The sequence below is a fragment of the Odocoileus virginianus genome, chromosome 27, assembly GCF_023699985.2.
Source record: "Odocoileus virginianus isolate 20LAN1187 ecotype Illinois chromosome 27, Ovbor_1.2, whole genome shotgun sequence".
NCBI classification, from domain to species: Eukaryota; Metazoa; Chordata; class Mammalia; order Artiodactyla; family Cervidae; genus Odocoileus; species Odocoileus virginianus.
In genome coordinates, this window is record NC_069700.1 from 1,686,493 (window position 1) to 1,703,874 (window position 17,382).

Below are 17,382 nucleotides of genomic sequence, written 5' to 3' on the forward strand. Positions count from 1 at the left end.
CTCTTGTGGGATGCTGCTGTGATGGGCCCAGAAGGGGCTGAGGTGAAAGAACCCAGGAGGTGTCAGGATTCCAGCCTTTCTAGAAAAGGAGGGTCCAGGGTTCTCTGCCTCCAGGGGCCCAAGTTTCGGCCTGGTGGCACCCACTGTGGGGTAGCCTTCGGATGGATTACCATACACGGGGCCTGGACTCAGGCAAGGCTGCCATTCTGAGCATTGCACAACAGGGACCAGCTTTACAAGTGACTCAGAGCACGAATTCGTAAGACACGGGGCTTCATTGCCCCTCCCCAGGCACTGCCAGCCCCTCCCTGCCTGCCCCCTCTAGAGGCTTTAAAATCCGGGTGACTCTAAACCTGTGATTATCCACCACATCAGAGGAATGTACCTGGATTTGTGCTCATCACGCTTAATTGCTCAGGAAGGTCTCCAAGCCCTGGACAAGGCTGACACGAGATGTCACGCCCAAGGACCCTGCTAGAGGCCTGGGCGTCCGCTCCCAGGGCGGGATGGGTCTCCGGGATGGGGCTGCTGAGGCTGCTGATGCTCCTGAGAGGTGGGAACAAGCAGGCTGCCATATTTGTTTCTCTTCCCACCTGTGCCCAGCACTCCTCTGCCAAGTGCCTTTAAGTCATCTGGGCAGAGGTTTCTGCTGAGACAGACGTTAAATGGGGAAAATGGAGAGGCAGTGTTACAGCTACTGGTTAGGACTTCCTTGGTGGTCCAGTGGTTGAGACTCTGCACTTCCAATGCAGGAGCTGTGGGCTTGAACTAGGATCCCACATGCCATGTGGCAAGGCAGAAACCACACATACATAAAATAAATAAAAATAAAAGAAGGGACTATGAGCTAAATTAAAAATTATTTTTAAAAAAATGAACTACTAGCCAAACAGGCAATACGTGGAAAAGTCAGGAGAGTGGTTGTCCTGGTGATGGGGGACAGAGTAATTGACTGGAAAAGACGTGAGGGAACTTCCTAGGGAGCTGTATGTTGCCATCCTCTGTGCTACCTCTGGCTGGCGGTTGCCAGGTACATCACACACGAAAAGTCATGGTTGTCAGGCTGACATCTTGGTCTCTGCATTCTACTGTACACAGTGAGCACTCCATGGACAGCAGGACAGGTGGGAAGGGACCCCGGCGGCTGCCGTCTGAGGCCATGCCTGACCCACTTGATTCTGGAGACACTGAGTTCTCTCTGTACCATTTACACATCTCCATCTTCCTCCACAAGTGTGTTTATACCCACAGGTTATATTTATATCTGCAGCCACATCTATATATTTAAATCTGGAGAGGAGAGGAAAAGTGTTATATGTGCACATCTATTTATAGGGCGGTTCACTTCTTTCAAAGAACAGGAGGATCCTAGTTCCTTTTCTTTGCAGGGAGAGCAGGACTCAAGACACACATTCACACACACACACATTCACAAGTATGAAGGCCGGGGGCCTCATCAGCAACCTCGCCTTTCTCCTCGGCTGAGAGACTACAACTGACCTTGATGATGACCTTGGGGACCGTCAGAGCGATGGACTTCTGCTTGGCCAGAACGTCCCTGGTCTCGTTGACTCGAGCCGTGACAAAGAAGTGCAGGAAGGCCTGCTCCACCAGCTGGCCCATGTACTCGCCCGCGCCGATCAGCACCTCCTCTCTCTTGACTGGAGAGAAGAAACACAGACCCGCAGAGTGGGAACCTGGGAGGAGATGCTCCTGCTCCCCCAAGGGCCCCGTCTTCTCCCCGTTGGCACAGCCTCCACCAGGGGCGGGCGAGTGGAACACAGCGTCCAGCAGGGACAAGAAGCACTCTGGCTTCTGGGGTAAAGAACGTGCTGGAAATGGAACACTCAGTCAAGTCTTCCTAGAGGAAATGTGTCCCATTTTCCCAGCAGTGCATTTGCTCTTGTATTAATAAAACGCAACATGACAGCGAGGTTTGAAATCAAGGACCGGAAGGCTTTAGCTGTGGCTGCTTGGACCTGTGCGCAAACAGCCCCGAGACAGCAGGTGGGGGCGGGGATGCCCATGGCCCCGGTGCCCTCCTGAGATAAGCCACGTGTCAGGGTGGCCACCGGCCGCGCATCAGCGCAGCTGCCGACTGCTTGGACCTTTTCCTTGTTTCCTTGGCATCACGCTTTTTCTCCAACTCTTACCGTTCCAATCTGATTTTTCTATTTAAGAGAAAGAAGAGGTTGAAACCCATTTCCCACCCCCTCTGCTATCTGCAACTTAAAAGACCTCTGTGCCAAACACTTGTTTTCTGAAGTCACTGACGTGAGAACTTGGGGCAAGCCGCGGGCATGGCATCTTCATCTGGACGGTGGGGAGTGGTCCCGGCTCCCCTCTGCTCACCATCTGGGCTGAGGAGGGGGCTTCCATCCTGCGGCTCTGACCGCCGCGGTGGGCTTCTGTCTGGCCGCCCTGCCCATTTCCTCTCACTCTCGTTTTCCAGAGCGCAGGATTCCAGAGGGCGAAGGGCCACTCTCCTGCAGGCCGAGCCCGCGCCTGGGCAGAGGGGACGGGGGCTCACGCCTCCACCCCCTGCATGGAGTTGAGTGTCTCCGCCACGGCGCCCTGCTCAGTGCCTGCTTTTGGCCAGAGATCCCTCCTTCAGTGGAAGTTGTCCAAGGAAACAATTCCCAAAGCGGTTAAGTGCAGAGTGTTACATGTGCATGTCTACATTATGGATATGTGTGCGTGTCTCTAGTATATATAATGTGCATGTTCACGTTGGCCCCTCATTGTGAGTGGGTGAACTGGACCCGGGGCTGGAAAGCTGTGTGGGGTGAGCACCGATCGGGGCACAGGGAGACCTTCTGCCTTGCGGGTGCCCAGGCGATGGAGCGCCAGGCTGTGCCTACCAGCTGCTTCAAGGTCTCTGAATGGAGGGCTGGGCACTGGGACCTCCCGGTCTTGGCTCACCTCGCGGTCACTGGGGGACATCTAAGAACCTACCCTGCTGTATCCCGCCCCAGACCAACTCAATCAGAATCTTGGAGGTTTGGGGTCTAGGCCTTGTTTGACAGTTTTGTAGCCGACCCTTATGTACAGCGGGCCTGAGAAGCACTGCTCGACAACCAAGGGGCCCTTCACCCTCTGGAATCAGCCCTCTAAGAACCTCAGTTCAGCGGAAGGTTGAGCCCTCCCAACCCAGGTCCCTGCAGCTCTGCTAAGGCCTGCAGACCAGCAGGAGCCCTGTGGCCTGGGAGCTGGTTGCAGATACAGGCTGTCAGCACCATCCGCATCTAGGGATTCAGAATCTACATTTGAATACAATGATGAGATGATGCATATTCAAGGCTGAAAGGCTCCTGAAGTCCCAGAGGGCATTCTAGCAGGAGATGGGGTGGTGTTAGGGCAGACTTGAGTGGACTTGGATGGTCTCAGTTTTGAAACTGAAAGTCCTGTCCCCAGAACACATGCAGTTCCTGGTGAAACAGGAAGGATGGTCATCCTGGACTAGTGGTTGTCAATGGTGTGTGTATGGGGGGCGCGTTTTGCCCCCAGGGAATGTTTGATAATGACTAGAGACCTTTTAGGTTCTCACTGCTGGGAGGGGGATGCTGGTATCTCCTGGGTAGAGGCCAGGTGCTTAGCTGCTCATGTTCAGCGTCCAACTCTTTGTGGCCCCACAGACTGTAGCCTGCCAGGCTCCTCTGTCCCTGGGACTTCCCAGGTGAGAACACTGGAGTGGGTTGTCATGCCCTTCTTTAGGGGATCTTCCTGACCCAGGGATCGAGCCTGTGTCTGCTGCATTGGCAGGTGGGTTCTTTACCATCTGAGCACCAGGAAGCCCATATCTGCTGCTGAACATCCTACCACGCACCCAACAGTCCCCTAACAACGGTCAGGCCTGAAAGGGCCCAGTGCCCGGGCTGAGAGTCAGCCACGGCTACACAGAGTTATTAGAAGGCACTGGCCTGCCCTGGAGAAGCACTCAACAACTCAGCCTGCTTCCTGGAGCAGTCCCATCCTTCTGAGGGCCGCCTTTTGAATCCATGAACTTGCCTTGACTTTGACCCTCGATTCTGCCTTTTTGGGTGACGCACACCTACTGCCTTCTTTGCGTCTGAGCATGGACTCTGCTCCCCCCATGGCCCCCAGAGCAGTGACTTGTCCAGAAGACTGAAACTCTGTCCTTCAATTGGAGACAATCTCAGATGAGCATGTGTGACCTGTTTCCACTTGGCCAGTTGGGGTCAGATGGGGCGGCAAAGTGAGAGGCCTTCAACATGCATTTCGCCTCTGGCAGCCTCCCGTAATAATAATAATGGACACCCTCTGGTATTTCTAGAGGGCCGCGTTGGACCACCGGGATGTCTAGGCTGCTGAGACGTGCCTGACAACTTTACAGAGACCGACTCTGCCTTGATCCTGTTGGCCTCGGGTCTCTTTATTCTCTAAGGTGGAATATCCTCTAAATCTTAGCACTGAAGGAGCTGGGCTCTGTTTCTGAGCCCCAGAGAACAGGCTCCTAAAATAGCACATTATGTAAGTGCTGTGTTTTGCCACTGCACAAGAAATTGTTCTAGATAAAGTTTATTAAATGTGGCAACAGAAAGAAGAATGGGTTTTCATTCTCTGAGTGGTGGAGCTGGGATCCTGCCAGTACCATTGATGGTGTCTGGGGAAAGCCAAGGGAGACACAGACAGGGGCTGCCTCGTCTCTTTTTCAAAAATGCAAAGAAAACTAAATATAGCCGAGTGGAAGGCATAGCACCCTTGCAGATACTGAAAGGTTTAAGTTATTCAAATCTTCCCAGCTGATTCTAGCTCACACATCTCCTTTAATCATCAATCTGGAAAACATGGCTCCTGTTTTACTTGGAAAACTTTCTCTGCAATAGACCCTCCGACAATAGACTGCACCCTGACCTGCTTGATCAAGGTCTAGGATCCTGTGGCTTTTTGCAAATACATTGCGATGTATTTTCAGTTGCAATGGGCAGCTTATTGCATGCAGTTAGTGCCACCTGCTTGCAGGGTAAAGCAAAAAACAGTCTCCGACTCCCTTCAAGTTATTCAGGACAAGCCTGGGGTGGGCTGAGTGGTGGGAGCTGCGTTGATATTGAGTCGGGCTCCACGTCCTGGGGTGGATGACTGAGACGGCTAAGGTATCAGGCCATTCTAGTCCGCTACTCAGGTGAGCTCATGCTTTTGCTGGTCAGGGAGAGGAGGGGAAGAAGACTGAGGTGGGACTCTAGTGGTCAGAGGAGGACGGGGTACAGGTCCTTGTCCAGGGGACTGAGGGGCCGTGGGACCCGAGAACAGGAAGTAGCCCCCTTAGGGCCCAAGGATGCCTGGAGGTGGTTCCCCATCCCTGCCTGAATGTCATGAGGCTTCCGGTACCCACTTTACTTCTGACCGCCATGTGTGGCCTTGAACATGCCAGCTCACCTTTTCTGGTCTCAGTTTCCCGAAGCGTGGACATATTGGAAGTCAGCACGTACTGACAGCCTACCATTGGGAAACCTTCCATACATATTATCTTGTTTATAGTTTCCTCCACAGCCTCCTCTCATGTCACACACCCAACCGGTCAGCCAGTCCCGAGAGCTCGGCCTTCAGAACACGCCCAGGCCGGACAGCTCTCAGCGCCTCGCTCACCCACTCACCGTCTCTCTTGGAACTATTGCAAGAGCGTCATAACTACTCTGAAAGCTCAGCTCCACGGCCCCCATGGTCTGTTCTCAACACAGCAGCCAGAGTGGTCTTTCAAACCCACGTCGGACCAGGGCATGCTTCTGCTCAAAACCCTCCAGTGGCCCTGCAGGTCACTGGAATCAAAACCGAAGTCCTCACAGAGTCCTCTGAGTTTTTACTGGGTCGGCACCCCCCATCCTCTTGACGCCCTTGTTCCTGATCCTGGTCCCCTTGCTGCTTACGAACACATCACACAGGCCCTGGGCTCAGGGCCTTCGCTCTTTTTTTTTTTCCCTGGCTGGAAAGCTCATTCTTTCCCTTCTGTTAGGTTTCTGTTAAATGCCACCCTGTCAGAGAGGTTTTCCCTGATCACCCTGCACCTCACCAGCACTTCTTGTCTTCCTTACCCTGCCTCATATTTTCCTATTCCACACAGAACCACATATATTCGCTTGTTTGACTGTTTTGTGTCCAGCCCCCATCTTTCCTCCAGGAGACCATCAACTCCAAGAACAACTCTGCTGTGTCACCAGCACAAAATATTATCTGGACTCGTAGGCCCTAAACAAAGGTGTGTGTGTGTGTGTGTGTGGCGGGGGGGTGGGGGGGGGGTGCATCAACAACCTAGTGATGTGTGCAGTGTTCTTCCCACATCCTGGAGGAAGCAGACCCCTCGTCAACTTACAGGACAAGGGCTCCAGGGTCACGTCGAATGTCTCGCTCTTGAATTCCGCCTTGGAGACCCCGGTGTAGAAGCTGATGTTGCCGGAGAGATAGGCTGCGACAGTGTAGCGGGTGGAGCCGTTGTTCCGGAAGGTGATGACGACCTTGAGGTCTCTGCCCAGCACGGCGTTCTCCACTTCGAAGTTCATGTGCACGTCAGACCTCGATTTGAGGACGCCCTCTGTTTTGAGGGCCTTTTTCGCCCCATACATGAGGGCGGTTTCCAGGGCCAGCCTCTCTTCTTCTTGACCTAGGAGAGGTGCAGAGTTGAGGACAAAGGAACGCCAGCCACCCCAGAGAGTCACCCTAATGAACAGAGGGCTGCAGGGGCATGTGTTGGACTTGCTGGGTTGCCTCTGCAAGCCACCCGGCTTCCCTTTATGGGGATCTTCATCCTCCTGTTATGAATTCTGCAAAATCAAGTTCCCAGAGAGTCAACCTGCCCGCGCTGCTGGGTTCCATCTATCTGAACAGGGGCTGCTACAGAGCTTACTCTACGGGGCTGTTTTTCCACGGCCACTGTTTCAGGGCTCATCAGGCAGAGCAGACAAAGCCTAACTCTCTCACACTGCGGAATCTATTTGCTCCCCTCCCAGATTCCTAGCTACGCCGCTGGAGGAGTTCAACCTTGGCCTTCACCGTCTACAACGTGAGTTTTCTCCCATTCGTGGGTCTAGCCGGCGAGACCCGTCTCCTCATGTCTCCTTCCGCCTGGGCCTGTCTCACGAGCTCCCGCTGACCTGCCGCCTGGCCGATGCCGCCCCGCCCCGCTCTCCTTTCTCCGTTGTCACGTGCCTCCAGCGGGGTGCAGAGGTCATGCTCCCCAAGTAGCACCCGGCCCCTGCACTCAGCTCGGTGAGAACAAGCCTCCCCCGCAGAAGGCTCAGAGTTCCAGTCCCCACTACGCTGTGGTGTCTCCTGGGTGTCCACAGCATTCACTGGCCTGGCCAAGGTTCTGAGATGGAGCCCAACCCTGGGGAGGCTTGATTACTTTTGTTTTAAGGCTATTTTTTCTTATGTGGACCCCTTTTAAAGTCTTGTTACAATATTGCTTCTGTTTTATGTTTTGATTTTTAGCTCGGAAGCATGTGAGATTTCAGCTCCCCGACCAAGGATCGAACCCTCACCCCTGAATTGGAAGGCAAAGTCTTAACCCACTGGACCACCAGGGAAGTCTTGAGAATTCTTTACTTTTACACAAGGTTTCCCAAACTCATCTGACACCAAACACATCTTTTTTGAGGGACACCTTTTGGTATCCAGTGGGGGAGTTTGAGACGTGGGTGCTGTTTTTAGGAAAATGTCTTAAGTAGGGTTTCCAAAGTGGTGATGGTGGTAGAGATGGGAAGAAAGTGAGAGGTGGAAGAATGAAAGTGGCTCTGCGCACGTGGGGAGCCGAGAAGGTGCAAGCCGGGCTCAGAGCCTGCTGCTGACGGCTCTAGGCTGGGCTGACCCGCCTCAGTAGTCTTCACTGTCTGACTTCCTCTGGATGTATCTCAGTGCACATGTGAGAAAGAGGCAAACGCTTTGGCTTGTAAAATCTTGTCCTGGGGCTTCCCTGCGGCTCAGTGGATGGGAATTCACCTGCCAATGCAGAAGACGTGAGTTCGATCCCTGAGTCGGGAGGATTCCACAGGCTTTGGAGCTACGACACCTGCGTGCCATGACTGCTGAATCCATGTGCCTAGAGCCTCCGCTTAGAACAAGAGAAGCCACAACTAAGAGAGGAGCCCCTGCTCTCTGCAACTAGAGAAAGCCTGTGCGCAGCAACGAAGATGCAGGAAATAAATAAATAATATAAACCTTAAAAACCCCCAAAACAAAACCCAGTCCTGCCAGTGGCTAGCAAAAGAAGAATCACTTTGAAATAAAAATGCTGAGTTTTATAGTTACATTAATTCTTAAGCTGTTTTCTCCCACTTTACTTAACAATGAAATGCAACAGAGATGAAGAGGTCAATCAATGAGGATAATAGTTATCATTAAGAGCTAACCCTGACAGGTAGCAGAGACAGCACTTTGCTAACAAAGATCTATATAGTCAAAGCTATGGTTTTTCCAGTAGTCATGTATGGATGTGAGAGCTGGGCCATGAAGAAGCTGAGTGTTGAAGAACTGATGCTTTTGAACTGTGGTGTTGGAGAAGACTCTTGAAAGTCCCTTGGACTACAAGGAGATCAAACCAGTCAATCCTAAAGGAAATCAACCCTGAATATTCACTGGAAGGACTGATGCTGAAGCTGAAGCTCCAACCCCTTGGCCACCTGATGCGAAGAGCTTATTCATTGGAAAAGACCCTGATGCTGGGAAAGATTGAAGGCGGGAGGAGAAGGGGACGACAGAGGATGAGATGGTTGGATGGCGTCACTGACTCAATGGACGTGAGTTTGAGCAAGCTCCGGGAGATGGTGCGGGACAGGGAGGCCTGCATGCTGCAGTCCGTGGGGTCACACAGAGTCGGGCATGACTTAGTGGCTGAACAGAGACAACTGTGACGAGTGTCGTGGAGGGGTGTATGTTGTATGGTGTCTCCTCTTCAGAATGACTCTGCCAAGCAGGCGCTATTACTACTGTCGGTTTCCTTGTGTGGCAGGGTTGATAGGTGGTTTAGAGGTAGGGCGTGCATAAGAATGAGAAGCTTCCAGGACCCTTCAGAGACAGAGAAAATGCCAGCAGGTGTTGCCAACCAAGTGAATGTGTATTTGTGTGTGTGTGTGCGCGCTGGCAATTTCCCTGCTTGTCAAGACTGCAAGAATGAGCCAGAAATAACTGGTCCAGGACAAGCATTGGCTAGGGCACATGTTTACAATCGATAAGAGGGAGATAATTCTAAAGGAAAGGTGGGGGGGGGGGCTGTGACAAGCAAAGTGCAGTGAAATATTTTAGCAGAAAGCATCTGGCAAAGAGCTCCCCAAGACAGAGAGCATTAATGATTATCGCTTTGGACGGGCACCAAATATGCATTTAGGCAGAATGCAGGAGGCGGGCACCAGCAGGGGGAACATGGTCATGGGCAGAGAGGTCCCTCCACTGGGAAAGGCTGAGCCGACCGAGTGGGGGAGGGGCAGTGGAAGCTTCTGGCACCAGGAGGGACTTCACTGTGGGTCACAGATGGAGGAAGCCCTGGCTTCTTTCTGGGGACCAGCTCGTCCCCGTGAGCAGCGAGGCTGGCTGGGGTTGCCAGGAAGCGCAGGCCCAGGTAAGAGGCAGGAACCACAGGGCCTCCCCAATTTGGCAGAACGCCCGCTCTCTGCAGTTCTGTTCTGTGCTCTGATGGCGCACACAAGGCAGGGCCATGAATGTGGGGCTGAGGGAAGGATCTAAAGCCAGATCACATTTCCCACAGCTCCTCTGTGGCTCAGAACCAAGGTCAAAACCACCTTCTCGTGACCTGGGTGTCATGAGAGTCCCCTTTATGTCTGACGAAGTCTCTTCTCGTCACTTGGATCTTAGCTCAAATGTCAGCTTCTCAGGGTGCCCCCCGACTTCCATGACCCTGGTCCTCTCGTCTCTCACTAACATGACCTGGTCTTCTTTCCTTTTCCCAGTACTTGTCACTTTGTGACATCCCCCGGGAGGAGGTAAGCTCCTCGTCCCCAGGACTTAGGACCCAGCCTGGTATAGAGGCTCTGGAGGACTGGGGTTTGGAGAAGCACTTTGCCTTCATCCAGAGACAAACTTGCTATCTTTGTAGCAGACAAGGAATAGTCCAGTGGCGGACATCGGATGTCCAGTTAGGCTCACCTGTGAAGGTGCTGCCTGAGCCGCCACTCCTTTGATCGTCTCATGCTGGATGTGCCCCTGTGATGTCCAGGCACCATGCTAGGCTCAGGTGAGGAACACGGGGGGATGAAGAGGGCTCACAACATGCCTGTCATCACGAATGCTGGGTCAGACACTCGGGTGTAGTTCGGGAGTCACGGGGCAGAAACATGACACCCCCGGGGGCAGGGGCGGCTTCTCAGAGGGGTTTTTCTCTCCCCTGCGAGAGCAAAGGCATGGAGGCAGGTGGGAGCTGGCTTGCTGGAGGAACCTTAGGTAGCTCTCCTGCCTGCTGCTCTGGCCCCTGTGTGGTCAGGAGGCGCGGCGAGGGGGCGCAAAGGCAGCTAGCACAGGCTTGGCGAGCAATGGTTGGAATACTCTGGAGGCAACAGAAGACAGTGAGGGCTTTTAAGCAGCTACAGGCTGAGATTTATGTTTTAAACATGTCGCTTTGGAGGCAATGGCATAGACAGAGGGAAGGAGAGAGCAAGGAGAGAAGGTGGGGTTGGGAAACTATAGCAGACATCCAGCAGAAAACTGTCACAGCCCAAGCTAACAGTAGGCCAGGGCAGTGATAACAGAATTACTTGTAATAGTGGAAACTGGCTTTTATTGGTCAGTTACTACATATCAGAGATGACGCCAAAGGGCTTCTAAGCCCGACGCCATTTGATTCTCAGAGAGTGGCCGTGGAGATGGAGGGGAGGAGATGGATGCGAACTGTTTGAAGAGGACATTTAGGGGCTATTCTGCTTGGTGGATTCTCAATGTGCTGAGTTTGGGCGGATCACGGTTCTCTTCTCTGGAGTAGGAAGTGTGGGAGAAACAGATCTGGGGTGGGGAGGGAATGAGAGAAGGTGGCATTTGGGAAGGTTCAGCTTCAGGTTCCTATGGGACATTTAGGTGAGTGCTGGGCTTAAAAGTAAGTCTAGGCTGGACACAGACTTGGGAGAATCAGTATGTGTGTGCACGTTAACAGCAGCCAGAGGGTAGGAATGAAGACTAGAATGGAATGACATTCTGAGGGGGTGAAGAAAGGGGAGCTCTGAGTTGCAGAAAAAGATAGAAAAAAGAGGTAGATTGAGATGGAATCAGGAGAAAGCTGTGTCATAGGAACAAAGAGAAGAAAGAATTTCAAAGCAACCTAAGTGTCCAGCAAGAGATGAATGGTTAAAGAAGGTGTGGTAAATATACATAATGGAATACTACTCAGCCATAAAAAAGAATGAAAACCCACCATTTACAGCACCATAGATGGACTGGGAAGGTATTATGCTTAGTGAAATAAGTCAGATTGAGAATGTATGATATCACTTACATGTGGAATCTTAAAAAATGGACTAATAAATATAACAAAAGAGCGGCAGACTCACAGATACAGAGAACAGCCTAGAGGTTACCAGTGGGAAGAGGGGAGGGGAGAGGGGCAAGAGAGAGCAGGAGATTCAAAAGTCCAAACCGTTACGTGTAAAATAAGCTACAAGGATACACATACGACACAAGGAATATAGTGCACTGCTAACGTCCTCCATGGTCCCCGGGCATCTGTTCATCTACCCCTGTCCTGGGCACCCACCACCCGGCAAGGTGAGGATTCACTTCCTGCCTGTCTCTCCCTTAGATGGAGAGACAGGACTGTGGGAGTCTCCAGGTGGACACAGTGTTGGGAATGTGGTGGGTGATTAGCAGCAAGTTGTTGGAAGGATGGATGCATGAACGAGTGTTGCAGCCAGTTTCTTTCACTTCTTTCCTGGACTCCTTTTCCTTTCCAAACCTTTTTGCCTGACACTCTATCACAAAAGGGCATTGCTCATCTGTTCTGTTTCACAGTGTTTATGTTTTAAAAAATACTCTTTCTAGAAAAGAAAAAGTCAAAAAGAAAAAAAATCTTTTGTATTTGTTGTGCAGTGAATGAAAGCCGACAGAAGAGAAGAACTAACCATTTCAGGAGCACAGCACAAATTCTCTGCTTCAGGTGACACAAATCCTGAATTTCTAATACTGTGCAGAAGAGTTCTCAATTCAGCGAACTTTCTCTTTATAGTGCAAATTGCTTTGGTAAACAAGAGTAGGGAGCAGATCTAAAATATTTAAAACGCATTCTGCACTCAGCATTTCAGGAATACTGATGAATATTTAGGTGTATGCTAATTACTCTCCATTTTTCATCCATTCACTGAAATAAATGCCATTCCGAAGAAGCTCTGGTGGTGAGTCACTTGTAACTTGTAATCCACGTCCCCATCAAGACCCCCAAGCTCCTTTACCTCCTGTCCACGACCGGCCTTGGGGAACCTTCACTCCAGCCTCTGGGCGCTCTGAGCCCCGTGCTGTAGTAATGCCTTGTTGTCTAGATGCTAAGTCATGTTGACTCTTTGCCACCCCATGGACTGTGCCCCTCCAGGCTCCTCTGTCCCTGTGATTCTCCAGGCAAGAGTACTGGAGTGGGTTGCCATTCCCTTCTCCAGGGGATCTTCCTGACCCAGGGATTGAACCCTAGTCTCCTGCATTGTGGGCGGATTCTTTACCTGCAGGACCCTAAACACACTTGCTGCTTCACACCCCATGCCTTTGTCCTGTTCCCACCTTCTAGAAGCCTCAGTCCAGCTTCCTTTAACTGAGGTCTGTGACTTCTCTGACTGGGCTTTGCTTTTTCTGAACCTCCTGGTTGGACTGAGCATCCCTTTTTGTTTTCAAAGCCCCTTCAGCAGAATGAACCTGTCGCTTGGCCAGAAACAGAAACTGGGCCCTTCTCACTGTGGGGATGCCCAGCACCAAACAGTTTCAGGCATACAGTAGGCACTTAGCAGTGACTGAGATGGGACTGAACTCAACAGCTCCACGGGAAACACTCCACACGCTAAAGGTTAACAAAACCACCTTAGCGTTGTTTTACGGTTGAAACAAGACTTCACCCTGTTTGGCCTGAATTAGTGAAGTGGTCATGTCCTATTCATTTTATATTACCTACATCCATTTATATTCCCTATCCTTCCTATCAAGGAATTTCCACGATACTTCAATGGAACAATGCATATGAAAAAAGTTTGCAAGGTTCTAAACAAATGTGAGGGCTTCCCAGGTGGCTCAGTGGTAAAGAATCTGCCTGAGAATGCAGGAGACATGTGTTCCATCCTTGGGTGGGGAAGATCCCCTGCAGAAGGGAATAGCTACTTACTCCAGTATTCTGGCCTGGAGAATCCCACGGACAGAGGAGTCTGGTGGGCTACAGTCCACGGGGTCACAAAGAGTCAGACATGACTTAGCGACTAAATAACACCAAGAGCAAATAACTGTGAATAGTTATTTAAAATTCATTATTGAACTAAAATTACATTAGTTATGTAATGCTTTCTATTAAGATTAAAATTAAGACTCTTTCATATTTTTATGAATTAGAACACATTCTATATTCTGTTAAAACAGATGTGACTTTAAACCAATTATTTCAGAAGCCATGTAAAGGGGAATTCTGCTCAAAGCAAACAAACAAGTAAAACTAAAACGAAATGAAAAATTGTGGGTGTGAGGCGTAGTTGATCGAGTTCTAACTTTTCAGTGCCGCAAAAGGCCATGCCTTCTCCAGAACACATTTCATGGTGATGGTGACTGTCGCAATGAAGCGGACTTGGACAGAGAGACCCTCATTCGACTGCAGTAGCTTACCTTCCTGGAATTTGTAGGTATCTGTGATGTCCTTTATGCCATCTCCTCCAATTTCTTTGGTCACAATTAGTTTCCCAATGTGGGTGGTATCAAGGGTTTCAACCACATGAGTGCCATCTTTCTTAGCTGTAATGTAAACAAGGTCGCTGTTGACCTAAGAACAGGAGAGGAGGCCGTTAGCATCGTCAAACGTCCTTGTCACCAAAGTCTCTAACTCTCAATAGTGTAGGGTCTAAGAGCCCTGCAGATGACATTATCCACCGGGCTAAGTCGTTTCAAGCACCAACCATTTCTTTCATTCCTTTTTCTTGCTGGTAAATTCTACCTCCTAAGGCAGAACAGAAAGCACCCTGTCTGTTATTCTCTTTCTCAAGCTTCTTTTAAGCTGACAGTAACGGACTGACCTACTTCTAGAGAGGAGAGGCAGTCTGCTGGGTGGCTTCTGGGAAATATTTTTTTTTCTGGGTATATGCATATGTTCAAACCCATCAAGATGTATACACTAAACGTCTGCATTCTGAATATCAATGTTATCCCAATAAAGCTTAAAATAAATAAATGGAGAGAAGGAAGCCCGTGATAGGCAGAGAGACCAGCAGAGATAGGCAGAGAGACCAGCAGCTACAAGGCATGGGGTCAGCTGCAGGGAGCATGGGCTCTGATCTTGAGGGGGCACTGTTAGAAAGTACACACCTTACCCTGGGGACCTCATTCCTGCTTCTAGAAAATGAAAATAATCACACTTGCTCTGCCAGTTTCACAGGAACACTGAGACCGAGCAAGGTAAAATCTATGTAAATGTGATTCTCACTTAGATTAGTAAACATCAAAATCAAGTAAAATGCAACGATCATTGCCAGGTATTGGGAAAATCTGATGAGGTTAAAGATGAGGTTTAAGAGAGCAAATTTTCTCTACTTTCTCACAAATTTCTGAATTTACAAGAAGTCTGATCTCTGCTCAGGGGAAAGTAAGCAATCAACATTTATTGATCCATAATGTTTCAGGACGTTTTAAATGATTTAATTTAAACCCCACCACAACAATCCTATGAGTAGGGACTATTATCTCTGTTTTATAGATGAGGCATTACAAGTCAGAGGGCCAGCAGAGTGTTTGTGGTCACACAAATACTGGGAGGTGGTGGAGAAAAAGTGCAGCCGGGGCAGGTGCGGGCCCATGGCACACGCCCCGGCTCTTCCCCTGGGTGGGCATTGCACAGGCCCTCATCTTCACCCAGGGTGGTCTGAGCACACAGCCTGACCTTCCTGCAGGGTGGCCCATATTTTTTTGCTGGATTTTCACAGGACACCACCTCTCCTGCCTGACCTCGAAGGACCACAGCACCACGCAGTGGGAGGTCCCAAGCTGGGGTCCAGGTGGTCCTGCCCTGCCTCAGATTTCTGAGGATGAAGGCGTGGGCCCTGCTCCTCTGTGCGGTGTCCAGGGCTTGGCGGTACTTGGCACAAGGTATGAAAGACTAAACGTGGAATCAGGAATCAGGACGGGAGCAGACGGAGCAGACACCTAAGGAGTATTTCTCATTTTGGGTAAAAAAACTTAAGGAAACTTTAAGCGAGCTTCCTGAGCGCCTCAGGTTTCCCCCTGGAGAAGGCCACGCAGGCACAGACCACTTCCTCCTCAGCTGCAAGTGACAGCAGCAATGATGACAAACCTCTTCTTAATAAAGAGTCCGTATGACCGCTTTCAGTTTTCCAGGGAGACACGGCTGCATGTGGAAGTGCCTAGATCCTTGTCTTCCCTTGAGCAAAGCTTAGGGAATTTTTTTGTTGTTCAGTCGCTAAGTCCCCATGGACTGCAGCACACCAGACTTCCCTGTCTTTCACCATCTCTTGCTTGCCTTCACACTTGCCCAGCATCAGGGTCTTTTCCAATGAGGAGGCTCTTCCCATCAAGTATCCAACATATTAGAGCTTCAGCATCAGTCCTTCCAATGAATATTCAAGGTTGATTTCCTTTGGGATTAACTGGCTTGATCTCCTTGCTGTTCAAGGGACTCTCAAGAGTCTTCTCCAACACCACAGTTCAAAAGCATCAATTCTTCGGTGCTGACCTTTCTTTATGGTCCAACTTTCACATGCGTACATGACTACGGGAAAAATCACAGCTTTGACTATATGGACCTTTGTCAACAATGTGATGTCTCTGCGTTTTAATACACTGTCTATGGAAAACCTATGTCATAGTTTTCCTCTCAAGGAGCAAGCATCTTTTAATTTCATGGCCGAAGTCACGGTCAGCAGTGATTATATCAGCTGAAACCTCAGGCCGGCCCACCACACTGTCCCTTGTGGGGAGAGGAGAGGAGAAACACACACATAAAGTGACTTCTGCACATGTAGGTAGGGGCAGGTTGGAGGGAAAGGATTCTTTCCAGGAGACATCTGCAAGCTTTCTTCTCAGTTTCAGCCACTGGTGTGATGGCTTTCCATCCTGACTGCATATGAGAAGCACCGAGGAGCTTAGAAAGTTTATCCAAGACCAGTTGCACCTCCGTGGTAGGACAGTCACAAGTGGAAGAAACACTGGACCTAGGCTGTGTGATTTCGGGCAAGTTACCGAACGTCTCTGAGCCTGCAACCTTCCTTGCAAGGTTGCAAGTAGATCAGAACCACCTGTGAAAGTCCTATGTTTCATTTCTTCTGAGTGGAAAGGAGTCTTAGAGACCATCTAGTCCTGCACATAGATTTGAAGGGCTATGGTCACACAACACAGGCACTTCCAAAGTGAGATGGGAAATAATGGGAGAGCTTTCCTGGTGGCTCAGACGGTAAAGCATCTGCCTGCAATGCAGGAAACCTGGGTTTGATCCCTGGGTGGGGAAGATCCCCTGGAGAAGGAAATGGTTACCCACTCCAGTATTCTTGCCTGGAAAATTCCATGGACAGAGGAGCCTGGCAGGCTATAATAGTCCATGGGATCTCAAAGAGTTGGACATGACTGAGTGACTAACACTTGACTTTCCTAGCAGGAGGAGCAGTATGTGTAAAGACCAGTGTGAGGACGTGTTTGGATGTTTCAGGGCCCCCGGGGGGCTCAGCTAGGGTGGGCCAGATCCTCAGGCTAGAGCAGCCTCTCTACAAACTCCCGCCTGTGCCCATGGACTGTAAACGTGTGTCCACTTCTCAGCGCTCACGGTGGAGGCTCTTGTTTTCAGGACCCAGGACAGAGTCTGCTCTGTTCGTTTGTTCCCAAGTGGAGGCAGCTGCGTCACAGGTGGTGGAGAAGGTGCTGATGCTCCCAGGGCTCACGGGGCTGGGGGCAGCGGATGCCTGCCTGTCTGGGGGCAGCGGATGCCTGCCTGTCTGGGAGCCTTCCTGGCACCACCGCTGACGTCCGCCCTGAGCTTGCCTTCCTTCATCCGTAGGGGCTCCTGTGCGCGTGCCCTGCTGCCGCACACGTGAGCTCATCTCCCGCCGGGACGGCCCGGGCGTGAAGGTGCCGTCTGGCCCCCGTCTCCCTGAGATCCTGTTCTCAGCAGTGCACCGGGCACACACTCTTGTTTCTATTATTCACTCATCTGTGTACTGGTGGCTTCTGTGTGCCAGACCCTGCTTTCAGCGACGA

At 50.8% G+C, this 17,382-nt stretch overlaps 1 protein-coding gene across 1 annotated transcript in view; it reads right to left on the reverse strand.

Annotated features, from left to right (window-relative positions):
• F13A1 (coagulation factor XIII A chain) overlaps positions 1-17,382 on the reverse strand; it is a 137,785-nt gene that overhangs the window by 16,694 nt on the left and 103,709 nt on the right. The window contains exons 11-13 of the mRNA XM_020873228.2: positions 13,795-13,948; positions 6,329-6,616; positions 1,501-1,661 (exon numbers count right to left, since the gene is read on the reverse strand). Coding sequence (XP_020728887.2) covers positions 1,501-1,661; positions 6,329-6,616; positions 13,795-13,948 — 603 coding nt within the window. The remainder of the gene's footprint in view (positions 1-1,500; positions 1,662-6,328; positions 6,617-13,794; positions 13,949-17,382) is intronic.